The following is a 24111-nucleotide window of genomic DNA, read 5'->3' as shown; positions in this document are numbered from 1 at the left end:
CTTAGCTCACTACAATCTCCACTTCCCAGCCACAAGCGATTCTCCTGCCTCGGCCTCCCAAGTAGCTGGGATTACAGGTATATGCCACTGTACCCAGCTAATTTTGTATTCACCATGTGGGCCAGGTCGGTCTCGAACTCCTGACCTTGCGTGATCCACCCACCTCGGCCTCCCAATGTTCTGGGATTACAGGTGTGAGCCACCATGCCACACTCAATTTTCTTTAATATAATGTATATTATTATTACTTCTAAAAGTATTTATAGGAACTATAAATTTCAAAGTGTAAAATGCAACAAATATGGCTAATAACTAAACAGAAACCAACTAAAGTAGAAGTTACTTAAAAAGAGTTAATTATTTCTCCTGGGCATTATAATTGCCTAAAAAATGTCCTGGAAGTGACAGTAAAAAGAAGACCATACTGAGTATCATTTGGGGATGACAAAGGATTTCCATTGGTTAGAATAAGTTAAACCAAATTCTGTATCTATTTTAAGGCAACTGCATCTATTGTGTTAGGGGAAACACCATAATTTAGGAATGATAGTCAACCACTCAATTTACATGTTAAAGAATTCTTATGGAAAAAGTTCCTGTCTTGAGGAATTTTTAAAAATGATTCACAACATATTTAAGTGGATATGGAGTTAATGGTTCTCAATAACAGTCCTGTAATCTAGAAATGGTAGATAATCATAAATGATTGAATGATTCATCCCATCAATAGCCTTGTTTTTATCAGTCCTCTTTCAGCAGACATGCTGTGGGGAATGATATCCATAAACAATTCATTGCTTGCTTTCCAAGGCAAGTCAAAAATTTCCCTTTCAGATCAGCTGTAAATTTTTTTTTTCAAACTTTGTTTCTGTGATGGTTACCTTTATATGTCAATTTGACTGGGCTAAGGGACGCCCACAGAGCTAGTAAAGCATTATTTCTGAGTGTGTCTATAAGGGTACTTCTGGAAGAGGTCAGTTTTCCAATCTGTAGACTTGAAGAAAGAAGCTCTCCCTCACCAATGTATTACCTAATCCGTTAAAGGATTACAACAGCATTTTTATTTTTGTTTTCACAAGCGACAAGAAAGTGATGTCAAGCTGGAGGCAAGAGGAAGGCAAAACAATAATGTACATAAAACAACGCCAAATTTTCAGCTGCCATTAATTCATATACAGAAGGGCTGTCCTTTCCATTTTAACTTCTTTACTAGCCATATTCCTATCGTCCTAAATTATTTGTGTAGTAAAATTTTGAGTTTGTGCCTCTGCAGATCAAATGGTTTTGAAGAAAAATGGCCACGTTCATTATGGCCATTAATATTTCTCTCTGGGGTGGATATAGGCCGGAAAGACGAATTCACTAAAGGTCACCAAGTATGGCCCTCTTAGTTAGAGGTATATGTGAATCACACCTACGTTCTCAAAATGGATGTCACTTAACATTACAAGACTGGGACAATCTCTGAGGTAAACATATTTTCTCAACACTCTAGAAAGACTTCTGTCAGAGAAGAAAACAGGAAAAACGGGGGTGGGGGGAGGAGTTTCTAGAGACCCTTCTAGGAGATACTACTAGAACTTACTTGTCCATTAACAGGCTTATTGGTGCATTAATTTAAAAAAAAATTTACTGAGTGCCTCCTATGTGTGAAGAATGAGGCCAGGTGCTACAGGTTATGGGTAAAATAAGAGTTGCTAACATTTATCAGTACTTAACATGTGCCAGGCACAGTTTTTTGTTTTGTTTTGCTTTGAGACAGAGTCTCGCTTTGTCACCCAGGCTGGAGTGCAGTGGTGCGATCTTGGCTCACTGCAACCTCTGCCTCCTGGGTTCACGTAATTCTCCTGCCTCAGACTCCTGAGTAGCTGGGACTAGAGGTGTGTGCAACCATGTCCAGCTAATTTTTGTATTTTTAGTAGAGACAGGACTTCACCATGTTGGCCAGGCTGGTCTCAAACTCCTGACCTCGGGTGATCCACCTACCTCGGCCTCCCAAAGTGCTGGGATTACAGGCATGAGCCACTGTGCCAGGCCCCAGGCACAGTTTTAAACATTTTTCATGTGTTAACTCATTTCATCATCACTATGGCCCTATGAGGTTAGGCATATTATATTCACAGTTTAAGAAAATGAAAGTGACACACATAAGGAGTTAATGTGCCCAAAGTCACCTAGGTAGTAAGTCACATTCCACAGACCACACTCTGAACCTTAACTAGTCCCCAGACTCTGCCCTGAGGAACAGACAGTGGGCAAGTGACTGAGAATCCAAGAACCTAGAGCTTTGGAGATAAATGAGACTCAAAACAAAACAAAACAAAAAAATGATTTACCTTCTTCCCTTTGCAACTGAGAAAACTGGTTAAGTGACTTGCACAAAGTCAGAGCAAGTTATCAAGAAACATCTCTAGTAGTTTGATTTTAATAATAAAAATACAGGGTACATCAAAGAATAAAAATTAAAGAATTCATATTCTTAAGAGACTAAAGTGGGCACTAAAACTAATATATCAATGAAAGCCTAGAAAAAAAGAGAAAGTAGTATTTGCAATTAAAAAATAAAAACAGGAAAAGGGATGGAAGAAAACCGTAACTCCATTACTCTGAACTTGGGAAGAGTAATGGTTAAGAGTAATCACAAACTGCTGAAAGCCTTACACTTGAAGGAAAAATAGAAGATTAGACTATGTAATAAAATTATATTGGGCTAGATTAGACAGATCTAAACACAACTAAAAGCATATACAATGAAACACTATCTTTACCCCAATGCTCCATAAAAACTACTCCTCTTTTCATATTTCCTATCTTAAAAAATAATATCATTACCTACCCAAGACACCAAAACACATCCCTCCTGCTGAAACACCACACAGAATGAGTCACCATGTCCAACTGATTTTACCTCCAAAATAGGTTCTGGGTCACTTCCCACCTCACCTAAATATTCTTCTATAAGCTCTCACCTGAAATAACAACACAACTTGCTTCTGTGTACACTCTCATTCCACTCAATTCATTCTCCACACAGTCATCAGAAAACATTTTCTAAACTGCACGTTTCATTATGCGACTCTCCTACTTTAAACCGTTGGAGGACGCCTTATCACCCACAGGACAAAAATGGAACCTTTCTGCTATGGCATACCAGGTCTTTTGAGATCTGCCTACCAGTCTTCCCTGTCTATATTCAATCTTCCCCATACACTTGACGCTTAACCACAACAAATTATTTCCAGTTCCATGAAATTCTCACACATCTGTGTGTTCATTCGCATCTTCTCCCTACTTGTAGCGAGTTCCCTTCCCTTGTTCAGTGTCAACTCATCTTACCAGTTCTGCGTAAGGATTCCACCTTTGTAATACTCCCTATGACTTCCCTTGAAAATGTTGAGTGTTTTCTCTTCTGTACTCCCCAAAGTACTTCTAATATTCACTGAAGCTGTGACTATTTACATGTCTTATCTTCTACAGCATCTAGAACTCCTCTGTACACAGAAAATGTTCCAGGAACAGGCCCCAGAATATAGTTGGCCTAGAAATGTTGACTGTACACCATAACCTCCAGTGTGTCAACTGATATGACAGCCCTAAGAACTAACTAGCATTAACTTCATTACACAGATGAATAACCTAGAGCTCAGAAAAGTAAAGTGCCTTGCCTAGAAAAGCTAGGATGAGTAATAGGTGATCATTCCGCTAAACCATAACACTCCCCAAGCTACTCAAAGCCCAAAGAGAGCTGCACCAATATTCCACAGATGAACATCACTAACCAACTGAACAGGGATATGTAAATGAGTTAGCTGGTGCTGAAATCAGACATTAATGTGCAAACAAACAGGGACTTATTTGAGCTAAGTGGGCATGAATATGCAAATTACTGGCTGCAATTCAGTAGATGTCATCACAATTCTAGGAATGAACATCCTATATTATGACTATTACAATATTCATGTCGCATTCATACATACTATCATATATTACCGTAATATGGGCTTTTCCAGTTTAAAATTGTGGGGAAGCCAGAAGTAACTTAATGCATGTTTTCATCCACACCAAAATGACAAGCTGGAAATCAGATGTGAGCACACAGAGCTCTGCAATCTCTATATAGAACCAGGCAGCCATCATGATCACTTGCAGTTCAAGCTGAACATTCTATTTTTAACTCAAGGTAGTTTAGAAATAGGTTGTGCTGGGAGCTCTACCAATATGTCCAGCCTCAGCTACCATGCACAGTCTAATATAATACGCTATAGTAAGTGCATTTAAAACAAAGTTATTAATGCACTATATCACCAGTACACCATTGGTTCTTATCAATTCTTGATCTCTTATTAGGATGAACAATGGCCAAAGCCATTCACAATAGCTTTGATGTACTTTCATCTCTGACTCCTGAAAGTAACAAATTACAATCAGTAAAAATCTGTATATATAAACTGAGTTCCTTAATTAGTAGAAAAATATCCGATTCATGTTGTGAAATTCTGATGAGAGAAGAGCCTATACTCTCACACTTTCATACACTCACCCGTACTGTGTCTGGTACCTGAAATGCCTGCCTCAATTTCTTTACCTGGAAAACTTCTCTTCATCTGTTATAACCAAGTTTAAGCTTTAAATATTTATAGATGCCTCCCTGCCTTTCCCAGAACTTCTATATGCATCCCAGTTGTCCATATACATACACACAACTCCGTGATAGTGTGCATCACAGAGCTGTGATCACTGGTGTTCCTGCTGAATTAACTGAGATATAAGTAGGGCTGCATGTAACATGAATCAAAACACTAGTGAATTAACAAGTCAGAGTCTACTCCTCTCCCATGCAGAAGTCTGGGATGATGTGGTGACTCTGGTCCAGGAAGTTCTTGAGGTATGGCACTGCACAGTATCAGAAACCCAGGCCCCCTCTGTCTTGTTGCTGTAGCTTCCCTTCAGTGCTGCCTCACCTGCATGGTTGAGGAGGACTTACCACATTCCATTCATATTCATACCTTCACACACATGCTGGGCTGGGAGAGAAAGACAGCCCCTTTCTTCCCATTAAGAGCATGACCAAAAGTTACACACATTACTTTCAATCACATCCTATTAGCCAGAATTCAATTACATGTCCACGTTGGCTGCAAGGAAAGTTAGAAATGTTCCTATTTTGGGTGGCTCTGTGACTAGCAAAATATCAGGGACTCTATGAATTTGGAGGAAAGGGGGAACAAATGCTGGGAGGCAGGTGACCATCTGAGTGACACATTTATAGTTCCTTTCTTTTCTTTTGGCCTTCAAAGACAGTCCTGTTCATTATTTTATTCTGAGGGCCTAATGAAGTATCCAGCACAAGTAAACATACAATAAATCTACACAGGATTAATAAATAAACAGAAAGTCATTTAACACAGAAAACAAAAGTCTAATCGCTGCTGACTCCAATTAATATTGGGTGTCTGACATCCCAGATGGAGGATGATGGAGGGAACAGGTAAGTTGGGAGGAAACTCTTCTAACCACAAAGATGTCTTCTCATGAATGACTTAAGGTACAGTACTAGTTCAGGGGTAGTTGATAGCTTTGGCACATACCAGGAGTTGCAACAGAAGTGCTGCTGTCCAGAAAACCCCACATTTGGTCTGGATTTCTAAATGGGAACATTAAACTACATACATGGTTTTGTCTCTAAAGCTTTACGAGACTTCTTTAAAAACTGTTTATATCTGTACATTTTTACGAAATGTATGAGCGCATATGACATTTGTACAGTTTTTAAAAGAATAAAACAACAGTATTTCTATAACAGCTTAAGAAACAGAACATTACTAGTATCTTTGAATCCCCACAAGCTCCTCTCTTTGGTTACATCCCTCCTCCATCCTCTCCAGAGGTGATCTCTTCCTCCAGTTTTATATTTATGCCCTTACCTTCTTCACTTTTTTATCACACAGGATATATTCCTATGAAACACGCTATTCAGTCCTGTCTGCTTCTGACCTTCATACAAATGACATTAGATTTTACATATATTAAATATATTAGATATTATATATTAGATTCATATATTACATATTAAGTTTACATGTGTAAGATATTAGATTTATATATTATATATTAGACTTTATAGAGATTTTATATATATGACATTATAAATGTTTACATATTTTTATATATAATCTAATTTCTAATATATAATCTAATATTTTCTTATATGACTACTTTTGAGATTCAACCAACTCAATGTATAGCATAGTTCATTTCATTTTCATTGCTACATAGTATTCTACTTCGTGGCTCTAGGACAACTTACATATCCATCCTTCTTTCTATGTGTATTTGAGCTGTTTCTCAGTTTTTGCTACTAAAATAATGTTGTTATGAATAGGCTTGTCTTTCACATTTGAGTTATCAACCTATTGAAAATTTATTTCCGGCCGGGCATCACACCTGTAATCCCAGCACTTTGGGAGGCCGAGGCGGGCGGCTCATGAGGTCAGGAGATCAAGAACATCCTGGCTAACACAGTGAAACTCCATCTCTACTAAAAATACAAAAAATTAGCTGGGTGTGGTGGTGGACGCCTATAGTCCCAGCTATTCGGGAGGCTGAGGCAGGAGGATGGCGAGAACCTGGGAGGCAGAACTTGCAGTGAGCCAAGACAGCACCACTGCACTCCAGCCTGGGCGACAGAGAGAGACTCCGTCTCAAAAAACAAACAAACAAACAAAACAAAACAAAAAAACAGAAAATTCATTTCCCTAAATGATATGAGGTACAAATCCAATTTCTTTTTTTTTTTTTTTTTTCCTGTATGCATGATCAATTGTCTCACCATTCTTTATTGGCTGGTCTGTTCTCTTCCTAAACTTTATAACGTCATTTCTCCCTCATATAATATTTCCGTAAGTCTGCTTCTGAGTCTTCAGTGTTTTCAATAGTACTCTGGGTGCCCACACAGAGGAAGGAAAAAGAAAAATATGAAGTGGGGGCTGGGGCAGATGGGGCTCTGAATCCTCAACCCCACTTTGTTAAACCATCTCCACTTCTACCTGTTGTCTACCTTGAACTGTGAAATAAGATGAAACAGAAGAAGAGTTCTATAACTAAAAATGAATTTAAAAAGCACTAGACTATGAGTTCTAAAGCACTTTCTAACACTAAAATCTATTGTTTGATTTTCCAGATATCACACTACCTGCATGTTTACATAAATTTCCTCTGAAATTTGGTAATTAATAGCTCCCTTCAGAAAGGAAAAACTTCTATTAATACTATTAGTATTCCTAAAAGGATCCAAACTTCATTTTCAAATACAAAATTATCTCACGAATTGTGTTTATTGGGACAATAATAAATTCATTATTTAGCATTTTCACCCGTTTCTAATAATTACTTTCTTTACTATATGCCATAAATGTTTGTGGTCTTCTCTGTACTTTAACAAGGCTTAACTCATAATGAGTGGTATTACATAAACTATTAGAATTGCTAAAAATATACTTTCTTGTATAAAGCCTAAAAAAGGTCTAATAAGATGAGCAAAGCTGTTATTTCTACCTTATTAAAAAACTAATGTGAATCAAATAATTAAAAATATGAGATATAAGTTAACTTTTAAATTTCCCTGTTGCATCGTTTCAGAAGTTTTTATTCTGAAAACAAAAACTTTTTACACAAATTTAGTGTTTTTTTGTTTGTTTGTTTGTTTTTGAGATGGAGTCTCACTCTGTCACCCAGGCTGGAGCACAGTGGCACGATCTCGGCTCACTGCAACCTCCACCTCCCGGGTTCAAGCAATTCTCCTATCTCAGCCTCCTGACTAGCTAGGACTACAGGTACACACCACCAAGCCCAGCTAATTTTTCTATTTTTAGTAGAGACAAGGTTTCACCATATTGGTCAGGCTGGTCACAAACTACTGACCTCAGGTGATCCACCCACCTTGGCCTCCCAAAGAGATGGGATTGCAGGAGTGAGCCACCACCCCCTGGCCATAAATTTGGCTTTTAAAAAAAAACCTTATAATTGAAGTATAATACAAATATAGAGAAATGCATTTGTTTAACTTTTAAAACTCAAATATATTATATTTCATTTACCAGCATTCCCTCTTTTCTCACATCTGTATGAATGAATAGAATCCTTTTAGAAATAAGGTTAGATGTCATCAACTAGTTCTGTGTGATGACCAAGTATCATTATTTCAAGAGTGAGGTTCTTAGGCTTTACTAAGCAATGGGCTTTGTGATTGCTATTTTGTACTCTCAAAGATCCATGTTATCGTAAATTCCAGGCTCTTCCATATGGTTCAGCTACCCATGGTTTGTCTACTGGCTAGACAAAATAATGCATGGATCAGATTTATTCAGAAAACAAATCTAATTTGTATAAACTAAATTCATAACTAAAGAATATTTTTAAATAAAATAAATTTCTACATCATATCAATTAAGGCTAAAAAGTAATACACTTGATAACAATCTTGGCATAAGAATAATTTTATTTCCTAAATGATTTGAAATAATGCAATCTGTTCATGACCTGAGGAAAGTATATTTATTAGTTATAACATCTTAGGGATAGAGAAAGCAATTAGCATTTGTAAAAATTCTATTATAACTTTATTATAAGACAAATCTTACATATAAGTAACTTAAGGTCATTCTTTTAAAAAAGCAAGAATATAAATCTACGAAGAAAAGGGGAATCAATTTTTAAACACTATTTTAGAGGCTAAGACAGAAAAGATAACTATGAAAGATTAAAAGTTATTTTGCGATAATTATATGCAATTTTCAGAAGAAAAAATGTACTTTTTTTCATGTTCCCTGCATATTGTTACATAGTTATTATTAACAAAGTCATTAAGCAAATTCTAGAAGGCTACGAAGAATTTTCTAATCAAATTTCAGGGTATAAAGTTTTGAAAGTGCTTCTTATATTTAAGGCTGCAGAACAAATATACGTCATGAGCGTAATATTGCTATACAAAATAACGCACCTCACTTCAATCAAAATGACCCCGAAAATGTGTGCAAAAGTGAAATATTGCCGTGAACGCTCCATTACAGAACAGCTTGCTATATATGAGACTCCTATTATAAACCCTTTTAGTAAAAATGGATAATCAACTCAGAGTGAATCTATCTCAAATACTATCTCAAACCTTTTCTTAAGGCAAGACACCCCCGAACAGATTAATTACATACAATATCATTAAGCATTCACAATCCTAGTCACCAACAACCTATTAGAAAAACTCTGAAAATTCAAGTCAGGTCAGTATAAGAGCTGTTTTTCCTTATGCCAGTATGTCCATATTTACTATGTAATGCAAATCATCTTAAAGAAGTGAAGTCTCAAGTGGTTGGAGATTTACAGAACATTTTAATGTCAGGGCTATAGAAAGGCCACTCATTAAACTAATGGAAATAAAAATGGTACTCTAAAGGTAATATCATTGAATAAAAACAGAAGTATTAAGCAGTCCCGAGATAGAAAAGAAAACATAATGGAAATGGAGTATATATTTCTATTTGAATCAATGAAAATTAATATACTCTTACTCATTCACGAGCTTTAATATCCTTAAAAATGAGAAAAGACAAATCACAGGACTCCCAGTCTGTTTATTTAAACAGCCACTAGGTTTCTCACATAAGTAGGCTTGTACCTACAAATAAGGAGATATTAAAGACAGAATCATATGTGTTCATCATATATGTCTTTAAGTGCCTAATTCAAGCCAAGCATTATCCTAGGTACTGAAATGTACCCGTGAATAAGGCTTGCATTCTGGGTCAAGGGAAGTGAAGGAAGTTAAGAAATTAATAAGACATGTACATATTAAGAAAAGTATAATGAGAAAAATGTTTTAAATATTGCGATAAAGAATTATAATGTGGAGAGACAAGATGCTAGAAAAGGTCAGAAAACAATGAGAACAGGGCAGAAGACACAGACATGGAGGTCAGCTGTGCTCAGGCACCGAGTGAAGCTTGGTCTTGGCTGAGATCATCTGGGGAAAGTCTACAAAGTGAGCACAGAAGAAATACCAGGACCAAATCATGAGATACTCCAACAGGCTTTTGACAAGACTCAGAAAGAACAGGAGGATAAGAAAAGAAAAACAGCAGAAAGATCAAGTGAAATGAATGCCAGAAAAAGCTAATACTAAGTCTGCCAAGCAGAGACCACCAGTGACTCGGAGGAGAGCTAACTCAGTGGACTGCAGTTGAAGAGAAAATGGGAAGTAAAGAAGCAGATGGAGCACTCTTAACTGCATGATGATAATTTTTTTATTTTTATTTATTTATTTACTGACTTATTTATTTAATCACTTATTGTGAGATGGAGTCTCACTCTGTCACCCAGGTTGGAGTGCAGTGGTGCGATCTCAGCTCACTGCAACCTCCACTTTCCAGGTTCAGGCAATTCTCCTGCCTCAGCCTCCCAAGTAGCTGGGGTTACAGGCATCTGCCACCACACCAGGCTAATTTTCTCATTTTTAGTAGAGACAGGGTTTCACCATTTTGGCCATGCTGGTCTCGAACTCCTGACTTCAAGTGATCTGCCCACCTGGGCCTCCCAAAGTGCTGGGATTACAGGTATAAGACACTGTGTCCGGCCCAAGATGATTTTTTAAAACACCATTTTATCATTTAAATCAACATTGCTAATCTAATGTTTCTAATGTAGAAATTTCTAATATTAATAATTTAAGTTAATAGTCACAACATTTCCCTAAAGTAGTCAGGACTGATAACAGTTCTCATTTTTTCCTATGAGAAATCTGAGGCAGAATGTCACTGATAAACCTGTGAGCTTATTTTGGTCATGACTGGCAGTCTTTAGATTGTTTTTCGTTTTTTGTTTTCAACCCTCACCAGATAATGTGTTCATCAATCAGCTATTCCCGTGAAGAATTATACATTAAACCTGAGAAGCTATATTCAAATTAAATGTTCATTAAAACTTGTATCTTTCTTCACTCCCAACACTGCTGTCTAAGTACAATGAAACGGCAGAGGCTAAAACCACAGGAAGCCCATGATTAACATTGACACATCCACAAGTTAGATTTCCACCTGGTATCTCACACATTTTGAAGCAGCACCCGCATCTCTGCAGCCCAACTGCCAACAGCAGACTATATAATGAACCATCTGTACCATAACAGTTAGAGCCTATTGAGATGGGTTGATAACACCAAAGAAATCTCATTTTTTTAATCCTTTTATCCCCTTGGGTGTTGTTAGACTGAGTAACATTTCTAATTGTATGATAAACTGAAAATGTTGGCAGGAACTTAACTTTTGTAAAATTTGAGCTTTTTAATGTTACTTTGTCTTTCTGGTGGATTTCTTTGCCGCTTCCCTGCGATGGAAGGAAAAGTTGACCTATGAACCGAAACTACTGGGAAGCAAAGCTGCCGCTATATGGTGTTAACAGAAGAAACAAAAATCTTCCCCTAGTCTCTTATGGTTTGACTGAATTATTCAATTATGCCTTTTCAGGGATAAGTTGAACTGCAAATCTCGTTGTGGTCCTTGGACCAGTCAGATTAATGGAATAATTGAAAAAGGACAGCAGTTTTTAATGGAAGACAGGTATGATTTTCTTCTCTTTTTTTCCTGTTGAAATGTTAAAAGTATTCATCAGAGAAACTTTCCCTCCTGAATGAAACATCAAACTTTTACAAAAACTGGTCCACTGATTCATTCTCTCACCAAGTGTGTAATATGTCAGCTCACCTAAAGTATTTTTAATGGTTATTAGGAACATAATGTGCTTGCTAACTATTACTTTTTTTCTGTTGTAACCAGAAATATTCCTTGCTGAAAACTGGTAAGTTCAATTGATTTGTGCTTGAAAGTCCGTATTTCAATTAACTTTTTGAAGGATGGGAAAATTCCTAGTTAGATTATAGTGATTTCTCCATTAACCATCCTCACAGAGTAAAATTTCTCTGTCACTTAGATTTTAAAATGTTTTTCAATTACATACAGTAGTTTTGTCCTGGGCCAGAGAGCTCAAGGGCAATATTTCTACTTAATAAAGCTTATAACTGCAGAGGACAAAACCATAGATGTATACCCTCTACTTTGCCTTCAACTTAAAGACTAATGGAAAACTATAAAGCTGAAAGTGGCTCCTTTCAGGCCCTTCCTGCCTCTCCATGGTGCTCTCTATCCTATTTTAGATCCTAACTGTCCTCATTCATTCTGTCACTAAGTCAACCAGTATTTATCAAACATTTCTTGTACCAGCTGCTGTGCGAAGCCCAGGAAATAAAATAGTATTTTACCCTTGGAGCTTATAGTTTTGTGGCAAACTCAAACAAGAGAGCGTTGTTCCACAATGCAGTATGGAAAGTACTCAGCAGAACATCATTAAAGATGTGGCAGTAACACACAGCAGGGGCCACAACCCCAGAATATGTGTGTATTTGTGACAGGCTGAGAGAGGAGGGACAAGCAGGGAAGCCCATCTGAATGAGTGACACCTAAATTTAACTTGGAAAGCTCAGGAAGGCTTAGCTATATACAGATGACAGAAAGGACAAACAGAATGTGTGTGAAAACTCTGAAGTCACACCACAGTACTAGAAAAGAGGAGAAGAAAGGCATAGCATCCAGTGTATGTCAGACACCTTTTGAAACACTTCCTAGCTTAACTCACCTAATTTTCATGACCACCTCATGAAGTTGGGAGTGTTACTTTTATTCCCATTTAGAGAAAAGGAAAAAGAGGCACAGAGACCATGGAACTTGCTGGAGATTACAAAAAGAGTGCTGGGGAGCTAGGTTCCTAAACGGAAGTGACCTGGGCCCAGAGCCGCCTACTCTGCACTGCCACCCTATACTGTCTCTCAAGAGAGCGTGGACCACTGGGGCGGGGCTGAAAAGCCTTTCCATGGCTGCCGCACAGAGCGCTCTCCATACTCACTCATACAAGCAGAAAGAATCTGCCATCAGTCCTGTGCCCCTGTTGACTGACTATGCTTGAGTGTGAGTGAGCGATGAGAGGTCCTTGGTCCCTATGTAACCATAGGGACATGTTCTGCCTGTTCATCTGGAAGGGTCAAATGGAAGGCTGCACTGTGCTGCCGGATGTCGACACTGGAAGAAGGTGGGCATGTGTGGGGACAAGAGCACACAGAACTCTACTTTCCACTCAATTTAGCTGGGAACTTATAACTGCTCTAACAGATAATGTTTATCAATTTTTAAGAAAGAAAATAATCAGGACTCAACCTAAAAAAGAAGAAAGGAGACGCTTTGTCACCATTAAATAAATGTGTGTATTAGAAGACAGGTGGAGAGAAAATATGGAGGCAAATGTAAACTATTCCTTAAGGCAACTCTGAAGAGAAATTAAAATTAGGATACCATGAATGTGAAGATACACTAACCTTAGATAAGCTGCTAAGGGCAGTTCAAGCACAATCCTACCTCCTGCAAGAACGTATGTTCTGTTATCATCATTTCCTTTCACTGTCGGCAGCCTAGCCTCTTCTCCTGGGAGGCAGCAGCCTGCCAGAGCATGGGTCACCCTCCTCCTTCACTCCTTTCTGTCCTTTCACTTGTTCCAGGTCTAATGACTGTCTGTACTCCTCTTCATCAAGACCCTCGACATGCACGTTGCATGTCTTCCAGAATGCATGACAACCCTTTCATATTAAATAAAATGTTGGTAGGCTAATCTCCTCTTCCTAATACCCTAAACATACTTCTAGGCTTTTACTTCTGGTGACCACATATATGGGCTGTAGAACTATCACTGTGATGTAACTATGAGAGAGTACAGCAGCATCTCTGAAAAAACTTAGAGGTTATTCTATTAATAATAAAGGTGAAGTTAGGAATGACAAGGCAATAGTCTTTAAATCAAGAAAGGTTGAGTGGTTACTTCACAGTCTTGTGGTATAGAATAATGAGTCTTAAAAATTAAATATTTAATTACACAGGCCAGTCACTGCAAAATGCTAAGTGCTTCCAATGCATCAAAGACAGTAAAAGTATTTGTTCCCATCCCTCATGGAGAAAAGCCCAGAGTTATAAAATAATTTATGTAATCACTCCTTTCTTGTAATTTCTCTAGCAATTTATCCATACCACACACTCAGTTGTTAGTATTTACTTCCTGATATTGTTATTGACGTGTGTGTGTATGTATTTATGCACACACACATATGTATACTTTACTGTCATAACTAGATCTTTAGGCTTTATATTTCTCTGTACCCAACTTCCATTACTTCCAACACCTAAGATGTCTTACACTTAGCAGACCCTCACCAATTTTTTTTTTTTTTTTTTTGAACCGTGGTCTCACTTTGTCACCCAGGTTGAAGTGCTGTGGCATGATCTCAGCTCACTGCAACCTCTGCCTCTCAGGCTCAAGCAATCTCACCTCAGCCTCCTGAGTAGCTGGGAATACGCACATGCCACCATGCCCAACTAATTTTTGTATCTTTTTATAGAAACAGGGCTTCACCATGTCGTCCAGGCTGGTCTTGAACTCCTGGACTCAAGTGATCTGCCCACCTCAGTCTCCCAAAGTGCTGGGATTATAGGTGTTAGTCACCACACCTGACCTCTAAATCTTTCTTAACTCATTACATTTACTATGATCAGCATCTTTTTGTCACAGAAGGAAATGTTATCAGTCTAATGTATTTATTTATATTTCTTTTTTTTTTTTTTTTTTTTTGAGACGGAGTCTGGCTCTGTCGCCTGGGCTGGAGTGCAGTGGCCGGATCTCAGCTCACTGCAAGCTCCGCCTCCCGGGTTCAGGCCATTCTCCTGCCTCAGCCTCCCGAGTAGCTGGGACTACAGGCACCCGCCACCTCGCCCGGCTAGTTTTTAGTATTTTTTAGTAGAGACGGGGTTTCACCGTGTTAGCCAGGATGGTCTCGATCTCCTGACCTTGTGATCCGCCCGTCTCGGCCTCCCAAAGTGCTGGGATTACAGGCTTGAGCCACCGCGCCCGGCCCCGGCCTATTTCATTTATTTTCTAAATATTTTCTTCCTCAGCTTACAACTCTTTGGTAACCACACATGGGTATCAAAGATCCTGTGTATCACAGTTATGTCGATTATAACATACTATTTAGAGGAATCTTTTTCCCTTTCAATAATGACAGTGGTTGCATTTTCCCTTTCCCAAATCTCAGGTACTCCTGTAATATTCTAGAAGGTGTCAAAAACAGCAATTAGAAGAACAGTGGCAGTCGCAGAAGACCAGCATTCTCCTAGACTCTGACTGGACTCGGGTCTTCTGTTTAAGCAAGACGAACCTGGCCTCATCTCTTTTTGCTTTGAATTCCCACTTGAACAGTCGCAGGTTTATGAGTCCTATAGCCACAGTAATAGTTTTACCTGCTTGGCAAATAGACGAAACAAATTATTAAGTCATTAAATGTTTGTTATCTTGAAAGGATCTTGTGAATTCAGGAAACAAACTCACATGCAATAAAGGAGATATTCCTCCAGAAAATTAATTTTTCCAGAGACGCACAATCACCCACCTTGCAGTTCTCCACTCCGACTATAGAGTTCCCTTCTCTGTTCTCGCAGATAGGCGCTCATACTGATGGCATGGGAGGACGATTCGAACCTGCAGAGAAACACAGGGGGAACAGACAAGCAAGTATAAAATGAGTAAGGGCTGACCAGCTCTGTATTCCACAAGTATTCTACTCTGGTCTGTGTGGTGCTTCCCGACGTTCTGTGATGAAGACACTTTGGCTATACCATGACAGGGCCAGGGCCAGCTGCCACAGACATTGATTTATGAATGATATTCCTGGCTAAGGCTCCATTACAACCGTATTTGGATCTTTTGCTTATTCTCCATTTCAACTGGTACAACTCTGATCTGCCCCAACTTCCTTTTGCTTTCAGACCCCCATCTGCCTTTGCCAAGATCCTTATACATACAGCAATGAGAGCATCCTATGAAATCATTCTAATTACGTTACCATCCAGCTCAAAAGTCACCAGTGACTGCCAGCTGCCAACACAGACACACTGGCTCCTCAGAGCAGAACTCGCGCCTAACTCCCATAGGTAGAGGACTAGACAAAGGACATACTAGAAATGTGGCTGAAAAATGGCACCAGAAAAGCAAGGCAGCTATGGTCTCTCCCTAAATGGCCTAAAAAGCAGTTTCTTCTCTACATGGCTGCTAGTTTTTTGACCAGCTGCCTACCATATAAAATACTCTCAAAAATACCAAGCTACGCAATATTTGTTCACACCTACCCAGGAACTATTTCAGAGGTTAGAAACGCTGGTGAAGGAAGGACAACGAGAGACTCATGACAAAGAACAGGTTTCTAAAACCTAAAATAATAACTATAAAAAGAAATAACAAAAACAAATCAGTCTTAAGAGAAACGTGCAAGTAAGAAAAAAACAGATAAAATTATGACATATCAAACAGTAAATCCTTTGATGTGCTAAGAGATTCCATTTCAAACTGAGATTTCAAAGGCAGGATAACAACCTGCCAGACGGAGGAATCCTTCTATGAATGACTGCCACTAAGGGGTAAGCAACAACATAGTACAAGCAACAGTGCTAATGGGATAGGTTTCTGGCAACAAGGCAGGCACACCATCATTTTCTTAATTATGCCTTCTTTATCCTTTCCTTGACAAGGAAGATGAATACCAAGATGAATGTCAGTCTGTGAGGGAAACACTTGGGTTACTTGATCCCCTCTCTGCACCCTGCCAAGAACTAAGAGGGTACTAACAGCCGGAAAGCAGGCAAAGTGTACAGTATACTTCAAACATGCCACCTGCCAGTCAAGGGCAGAAAAGAAGCCACTGACCTCCAAAAAGCATGCTGACAGCTATTGATCAGATATGGCAAAGAAAAAAAAAATAAACTCTTAAGCAAAGAATAGAGAGGCACACATAGCACAATAAGGCAGGACTTAAACAAACTTAATTAACCTTAGCTAAGGGCAATTAAAGAGGGTAATAAAGTCCTTCACAGATGTGATAAAAACAGATTACAGCTCGCCAAAATCTTAATCCTTTATGACTTGATGTATTTTTGCTACTCAGGAATTCTTTTTATGTCTGCGACAAGTCACAGATTGATATAATTTTGCAGTAAAAGAGGCACTAGAGATTGAATCTCACCTCCTTATTTTATAGCCAGAGGCACTGAGACCTGCCCAGACTCACATGGGCTCAATGATAGAACCAAGACTGGAAACAGATACATCTGTAATAATGGCCTAATTCTGTGTCTCTGTGGTAAGTTTCATTACTGCCCAATAATAATAAATGTGTAATAATTATTTAAGACAATTTGTTCATTTCCAACAATTTCTATTTTTTTTTCCAATACCACAACTTCAGAAGCACTGGCTAAATGTTTGAAAATGTGTATGCTGTCTGACTGAGGCTGAAAGTCAGAGTGATGGTTGAGAGCAGGAACTCTAAAAACCCTAAAGCCTGCTTTCTGCAATGATTCCATATTTAGAAGGTTCAATTGAGCTAGAAATAGAGAAAAGAAAAAAGAGAAGAGGAGAGGAGAGGAGAGAGGAAGAGAAAAGAAGAGAAGAGAAGAGAAAAGAAAATACAAGACAAGACAAGAAAAGAACCTGGTGAGGCACATTTGAGACAGTGTCAGTTGCCTCTACCAACTACCTTTTCCTTCTACTATCTTTGTGCTTGCTGGTATAGCTCTGATTCCATCTGGGCATTCTACTTCCTTGCTCTTTACTCAGTCATGTGCTCAGAAAAAGTGGCTTCCTCTCCAGCTGGAAACCTAGCACCAGAGAGGAACCTGACTAGTTTAAGACAACCACTGAGATCTGCTTCCCCTTGCCAGTGACTAGTTTAGGAATGGGCTTACAACCCAATCCTAGAGCTTAATAGGAACTTACCAAAGAGTTTTGTCACTAGCAGAAATGACTAATAAATTGATAATTAATAAGTACTAATTTAAAAAGATTTAAAATGGTACAGCCACTTTAGAAGACAGTTTGACAGTGTCTTATGAAGCTAAACATAGTGTTACCAAATGATCCAGCAATGTTGCTCCCAGGTATTTACAAAAATGAGTTGAAAAGTTATGTCACACCAAAACCTGCACATGAGTGTTTAGAGCAGCTTTACTCATGATTGCCAGAAGTTGGAAGCAACCAAAATGTCCTTCAATAGGTAAATAAGTAAGCTAAGGCATATCCACACAAAGGAATGTTACTCAGCAACACAAAGAGACATCTATCAAGCCACAAAAAGATGTGGAAGAAATTTAAATGCATATTGCTAAGCGAAAGAAGCCATTCTGAAAAGGCTAAACACTGATTCTGACTATATGACATTCTGGAAGAAGCAAAACCTGTGGAGACAGTCAAAAGATCAGAGGTTGCCAGGGGTTAGGGAGGGTGGAGGGATGAATATGTGGTGAATGGAAGATGTTTAGGGCAGTGAAACTGTTCTGTATGACACTGTAATGGTGGATACATGACCTTATGCCTTTGTGAAAACCCATTGGAACTGTACAACGCAAAGAGTGAACCCTAATGTAAACTATGGAATTTAGTTAATAATGACATGTCAATACTGGTTCATCAATTCTAACAAACAGACCATGCTAATACCAGATGTTAATAGGGTAAAACGAGAACGGGGGAATATAAAGGAACTCTCTGTGTTTCCTGCTCTACTTTTCTATAAAGCTAAAACTGTTCTAAAAATAAAGTCTATATGTTTTTTTAAAGAGACAGATTCACAGGGAGAATCACATGCTATTTTCTTGCCCACACTGTCTTTAGTGGACTGGACACACCTCGTGATCACAATAGAAAACATTACTAATGTGTTGAGAATGGCAATACAGAGAGATGAAAAGGGCTGAGTCCTTTACGATACTGTACAGTTGAATTAAGGAAACCTCTACATTCATTCCTGTTATGTGAGATAGTAACTTTCCTATAGTTCAACCTGTTGTATTTAAGGTTTTATGTTACTTGCAGCCTAAAGCATTTTAACTGATATTGCAGCTACTCTCTGAATAAAACTGTTTAAAAAGGAAAGCATTCAATAAATGGAATAGATTTCATTTCTGGCAGGGACATACTAAATAAATCTCTCTGCTAGATCACAAAATAAATAAACTGTTGAAGCTTTCTTTAATTATTAAAAACACTACAAATCTAAGACAAAAACAAGCCTCAAATGTGAATCAATAGAAGGTATTAGAGCTCCAAATGCTGAAAAAGAACAAATTCAATATACTGGGATACTTCTGTGGTGGTCACTTTACATGCTTATATTTACAGACACAACTTCTTAAATATCTACTAAACTCTCAAAAGAAAACAGATCTAAAGTCAAACTGCCAGGATTTAAACCCTCCTTCTACCACATGTTAGCTATGCGACCTTATATAAATTCCTTAACCATTCATGTCTCAATTTTTTTATGTGTACAAAGTATTAAAAATACAACCCTTGCCTATAAGGTTGTTGTAATTAGTAAATAAAATAATCTATGAAAATAATGTAATGCCTTGAGTGGCACTTAGTAAGAACTCAATAAACGTTAGCTACTACTGCTGCTGCTGAAATTTAGTATAATCCAATTTAAAGTATGTTTAATTGAGATTATTTTGGGAAACTCACCCAGTACACTGCCTGATACCTAGGAAACAATCAATGGTAGCTGTTATTATTGAAGTTATTATCAATATTATTAACTATTAGCTGTTGCCAAGAGATACACACTTTGGGCACATGGCTTGGTGGAGTTAACTAAGGTAATAATTAGGAAAAAAAAAACCCAGATTGTTCTTTAATTAAACAAGTAACCACATAAGGCCCAATACTGCTTAGCTAGAAACACTTGCATAACTTTATTAACAAAGGTTGTTTCTTGGCTCTTGGGGCTTTTTCAAGGCTGACATATTTCATTTCCTTTCATTTCATATAAAATTCCCCAGAAACAATTGGGGAGTTTCATTTCTCTTATTTTTAAATAAAACTTCCCTGAAACAAGTTCCAGAAATTTTTATTAGGAGTTCCAGGTAGTCCAGTCACCATACCCAAAACAGCCACTTCACCTGACAGAAAACAAAAATAAATAAAACTCAACATATATTCACTTCTTCTAAATTATTCAATCAACTTAAGCTACAGAAAGTTATGGCTATCAATAAAGTAGGAAGTCATCTTACTTCAGTCTAAGAATTCTTAAAACCTATTATCTTAACAGCAGAATAATACTTACTTGAAAAGAGAATTTTTTGGCCTTTGAGGTTTCTTCTTGGCAAAAAAGGCTGCAAACTCTCGTCCAGTGCTGGCATAGCTTAGTTGTGCTGATGGTTCAGAAGCCGTACGAGTATTTTTCATATCCAAGTACTCAGTTAACAGCATCTGTGCAACCAGATAAACAAGTTAATGTTAATATACACATTTTTAATGTGCTATTAAGAAAAACTATTTTAAAACCATGCAAATCGAATTCTAAAACCTCATCCTTGACATTCAGGAATATATTAACCTGGTCATTAATTTTCCTAGTTGGGGATCTAAGAAAAGATTCATTATAGCTAGTAAGTCATTTACTTGTTACCTATTCATAGGGAAGAGGTGTGGTGGGCATCTGAACATGGGAGTAAAAGGAACGTTTTTATTGAGTATCTACTATGTGCCAGATATTGTGCTGAGTGAGTGAATCAACATTCCTCTTTAATCACCATTTAATCCTTACTATTCTGAACTACAGCAGCATTAGCAGCAATGCCATAACATTTACTCAGAGCTTACTATGATGACTATGATGCAGGCAACATGTTAATCCATGTAAAATGTATTATCTCTTTTAAAGCACGGAATTTTATCAGATAAATTCACAGATTATAAACAAAGAAATGGGGCTTACAGAGGTTCAAGAGCTGTAAAGTGATCCCTAGTGGACTAGGAAGTCCATGCTCTTACCACTCACTATTACACATAGTGGATAAACACTATAACAAACCTGCCAATAAGAGATACAGAAAGGCCACAGGAAGCTAAGAAGTCCTGACCTACAAAGAATTTCCATAGCCACTACTCATTTGAGAGCTTCAACAGAAGAAAAACAATTACCTTTTAAAAAATCGACAACTAGGTAGGCAAAGTGGCTCATGCCTGTAATCCCAGCACTTTGGGAGGCTGAGGTAGGAGGATCACTTGAGGCCAGAAGTTCGAGACCAGCCTGACCAACATAGTGAAACCTTATCTCTACTTTAAAAAAAAAAAAAAATTGACTGGGTATGATGGTGCACAAGTGTAGTCCCAGCTACTTGGGAGGCTGAAGCACAAGAATCACTTGAAGCAGAGATGGCAATGGGCTGAGATCACGCCACTGCACTCCAGCCTGGGTGACAGAGACTCCGTCTCAAAAAAATTAAAAAATTGACTACTGCCAACAGGTTCTACTTATAAAATCAATCCAATTTAAAATCTAAGAATTACCACAAAGCAAAAACCCATAACAAATACACTAAAAACAAAAGGCAGCAAATTGAAACATGCTACCAGAGAGATCATGTAACCACAAAGACAATAAGGAGGAAGAGTTACAAAACGACTAGAAAACAAGTAACAAAATACCAGCAGTAAGTCCTTACCTATCAATAATAACACAATGTAAATGAACTAAATTCCCTGATTAGATACACAGTAGCTGAATGAATTAAAAAACAAGACCCAGGCCAGGTGCGCTGGCTCACACCTGTAATCCCAGCACTTTGGGACTTTGGGAGGCGGAGGCAGGCAGATCACGAGATCAGGAGATCGAGAGCATCCTGGCTAACATGGTGAAACCCTGTCTCTACTAAAAATACAAAAAATTAGCCGGGCGTGGTAGTAGGCGCCTGTACTCCCAGCTACTAGGGAGGCTGAGGCAGGAGGATGGCATGAACCCAGGAGGCAGAGCTTGCAGTGAGCCGAGATCACGCCACTGCACTCCAGCCTGGGCAACAGAGTGAGACTCTGTCTAATAAATAACAAATAGGCCAGGCGTGGTGGCTCAAGTCTGTAATCCCAGCACTTTGGGAGGCCAAGATGGGCGGATCACGAGGTCAGGAGATCGAGACCATCCTGGCTAACCCGGTGAAACCCCGTCTCTACTAAAAAATACAAAAACTAGCCGGGCGAGGTGGCGGGCGCCTGTAGTCCCAGCTACTCCGGAGGCTGAGGCAGGAGAATGGCGTAAACCCGGGAGGTGGAGTTTGCAGTGAGCTGAGATCCGGCCACTGCGCTCCAGCCTGGGTGACAGAGCGAGACTCCATCTCAAAAAAATAAATAAATAAATAACAAATAAATAAATACATAAATAAGACCCAGTAATGTGGTGCATGCAAGAAACTCACTTTCCCTATAAAGACACATGGACTAAAAGTAAAGATATGGAAAAAGTTAGACTTTAAGTCAAAAAGACTTACATAGACTTTAAGTCAAAAACTGTAAAAAAGATAAAAAAGGTCATTAATTAAGGGGTCAATTCTGCAAGAGAATATAACAATAGTAAATATATATGCACCCAACACGAGAGCACCTAAATAAGCACAGGTCTATAGGTGGCAGTAAATGGACTTCATTTCATTTTCTTATTTCAATCCAATAAGGATTGCACCTGGAAAGTATAAAACATGTCAATAGACTGGTAAATATTTTTTATTTATTTATGAAGCCACTAGAGTATTATTCAGTATGTGAATGAAATAATATAATGATAAATACGATCTCTGTTAATACATCACCCAAACTACCCAATGGTCAGGGAGAATATTGAGTTGGGTCTCTAGGAATAACTCAACTCAGGGACTAAATTATATTGTATATTTGTCACTGCTACTAATAAGATTTTCAGCAATCTGTGATCAAAAAGACCAGTAAACCAGAAAAGAATTTCAAATTAAAATAACACAGAAAGATGTATAGAAATGCATTGTTTCGCTCATATTTCAGATGGTTAACACCAACATGACAGAGCGATGTTTCTACTAAAGCGTGAAAATGCATTAATCCAAGTAACTCTTTTGAGGACTTGCTATCCTAGAATCCAATGATTAAGACCTTGTGTAATAAAATACTGACCTCAAAACACAGGTATTTTAAGATCATTTTGCTTTTTCTCATCATCAGTAAATTCCCTTTAATTGTTACCACTCAGCATTGTTAGTCTATTCCTATCCACCCACTTCTGCTTTCAATCTGCAAACACATACTTATCCTACTTTCTCAACAAAAATCTTGCATTGGTCCTTATGCTATATCTATAATCTTATTTTCCTTTCGTCTTTGGGTTCTAAACTTTACATCTACTGTTTCCTTTATCACAATGTGATTTATTCCTCATTTCTCTCCTGAGCTCTAGTCCCACATCTGTGACTGCATGCTTGATATACATTCACATATTTCACTAATAAAATCAACTTCTCTGAAACCTAAATCATCTTCCCACAAAAGCATTAATTCTTTCTGTCTTCTTTTTGTTGGTAGTTTCTTATTTTCACTACTTTTCAGGTTTAAAACTTCAGGACCATCTTTTGATACATTCCCATACCTTTTGTGCCCATAAAGGAATTAGTCCTCAAGATCATTAATGACTGTTCCTCAACTCTCTCCTAGTTTGTCCATTTCTGTCCATTTTGAGAGCCACCAATTTAGTTCAATTAGTATTCACTGAATTTTCTGTCTCTCATCTCTTACCTTTCCAGTCCTCCTCACATACTATCAACAGACAGTCCTAAAACACTGCTGCTATCATCAGAAGGCTACTCCTTTCATCGTCTACAATATTCTGACTTCAATACATATTTCCAAGTGTCTCTTATTCTCTCAAATGTGAACCCAACACTGCAATCAAAATTACTTAACTCTTCCCTTAATATATGTGGGCATTCTCATTTCTAAAAGGCCTAATCTAGATCACCCTCTCTCCTAAATAAATACAAACAAACCCTTCCAAGAACAATTCCAATGTTTTTTCTTCAATGAGCCCTTCCCAGGCCACTCTAGTTGGCTATACCCTCTCCTGAACTCTTAAAACACCCATTTTCTACATCATTCAGTAAGTATTCATCAAAAACTGCCTGA

The 24111-nt window shown here is 38.1% G+C and overlaps 1 protein-coding gene across 2 annotated transcripts in view; it reads right to left on the bottom strand.

Moving 5' to 3' along the window:
• EXOC4 (exocyst complex component 4) overlaps positions 1–24111 on the bottom strand; it is an 818776-nt gene that overhangs the window by 571019 nt on the left and 223646 nt on the right. For both annotated transcript variants that reach the window (XM_007982965.3, XM_073009345.1), the window contains exons 8-9: positions 20255–20400; positions 15530–15618 (exon numbers count right to left, since the gene is read on the bottom strand). In XM_007982965.3, coding sequence (XP_007981156.3) covers positions 15530–15618; positions 20255–20400 — 235 coding nt within the window. The remainder of the gene's footprint in view (positions 1–15529; positions 15619–20254; positions 20401–24111) is intronic.

This window comes from Chlorocebus sabaeus, chromosome 21, assembly GCF_047675955.1.
Source record: "Chlorocebus sabaeus isolate Y175 chromosome 21, mChlSab1.0.hap1, whole genome shotgun sequence".
In the NCBI taxonomy this organism is placed as follows: domain Eukaryota; kingdom Metazoa; phylum Chordata; class Mammalia; order Primates; family Cercopithecidae; genus Chlorocebus; species Chlorocebus sabaeus.
The sequence above is the reverse complement of the archived record's forward strand: the minus strand, read 5'-3'. Positions and strand labels throughout refer to the sequence as shown.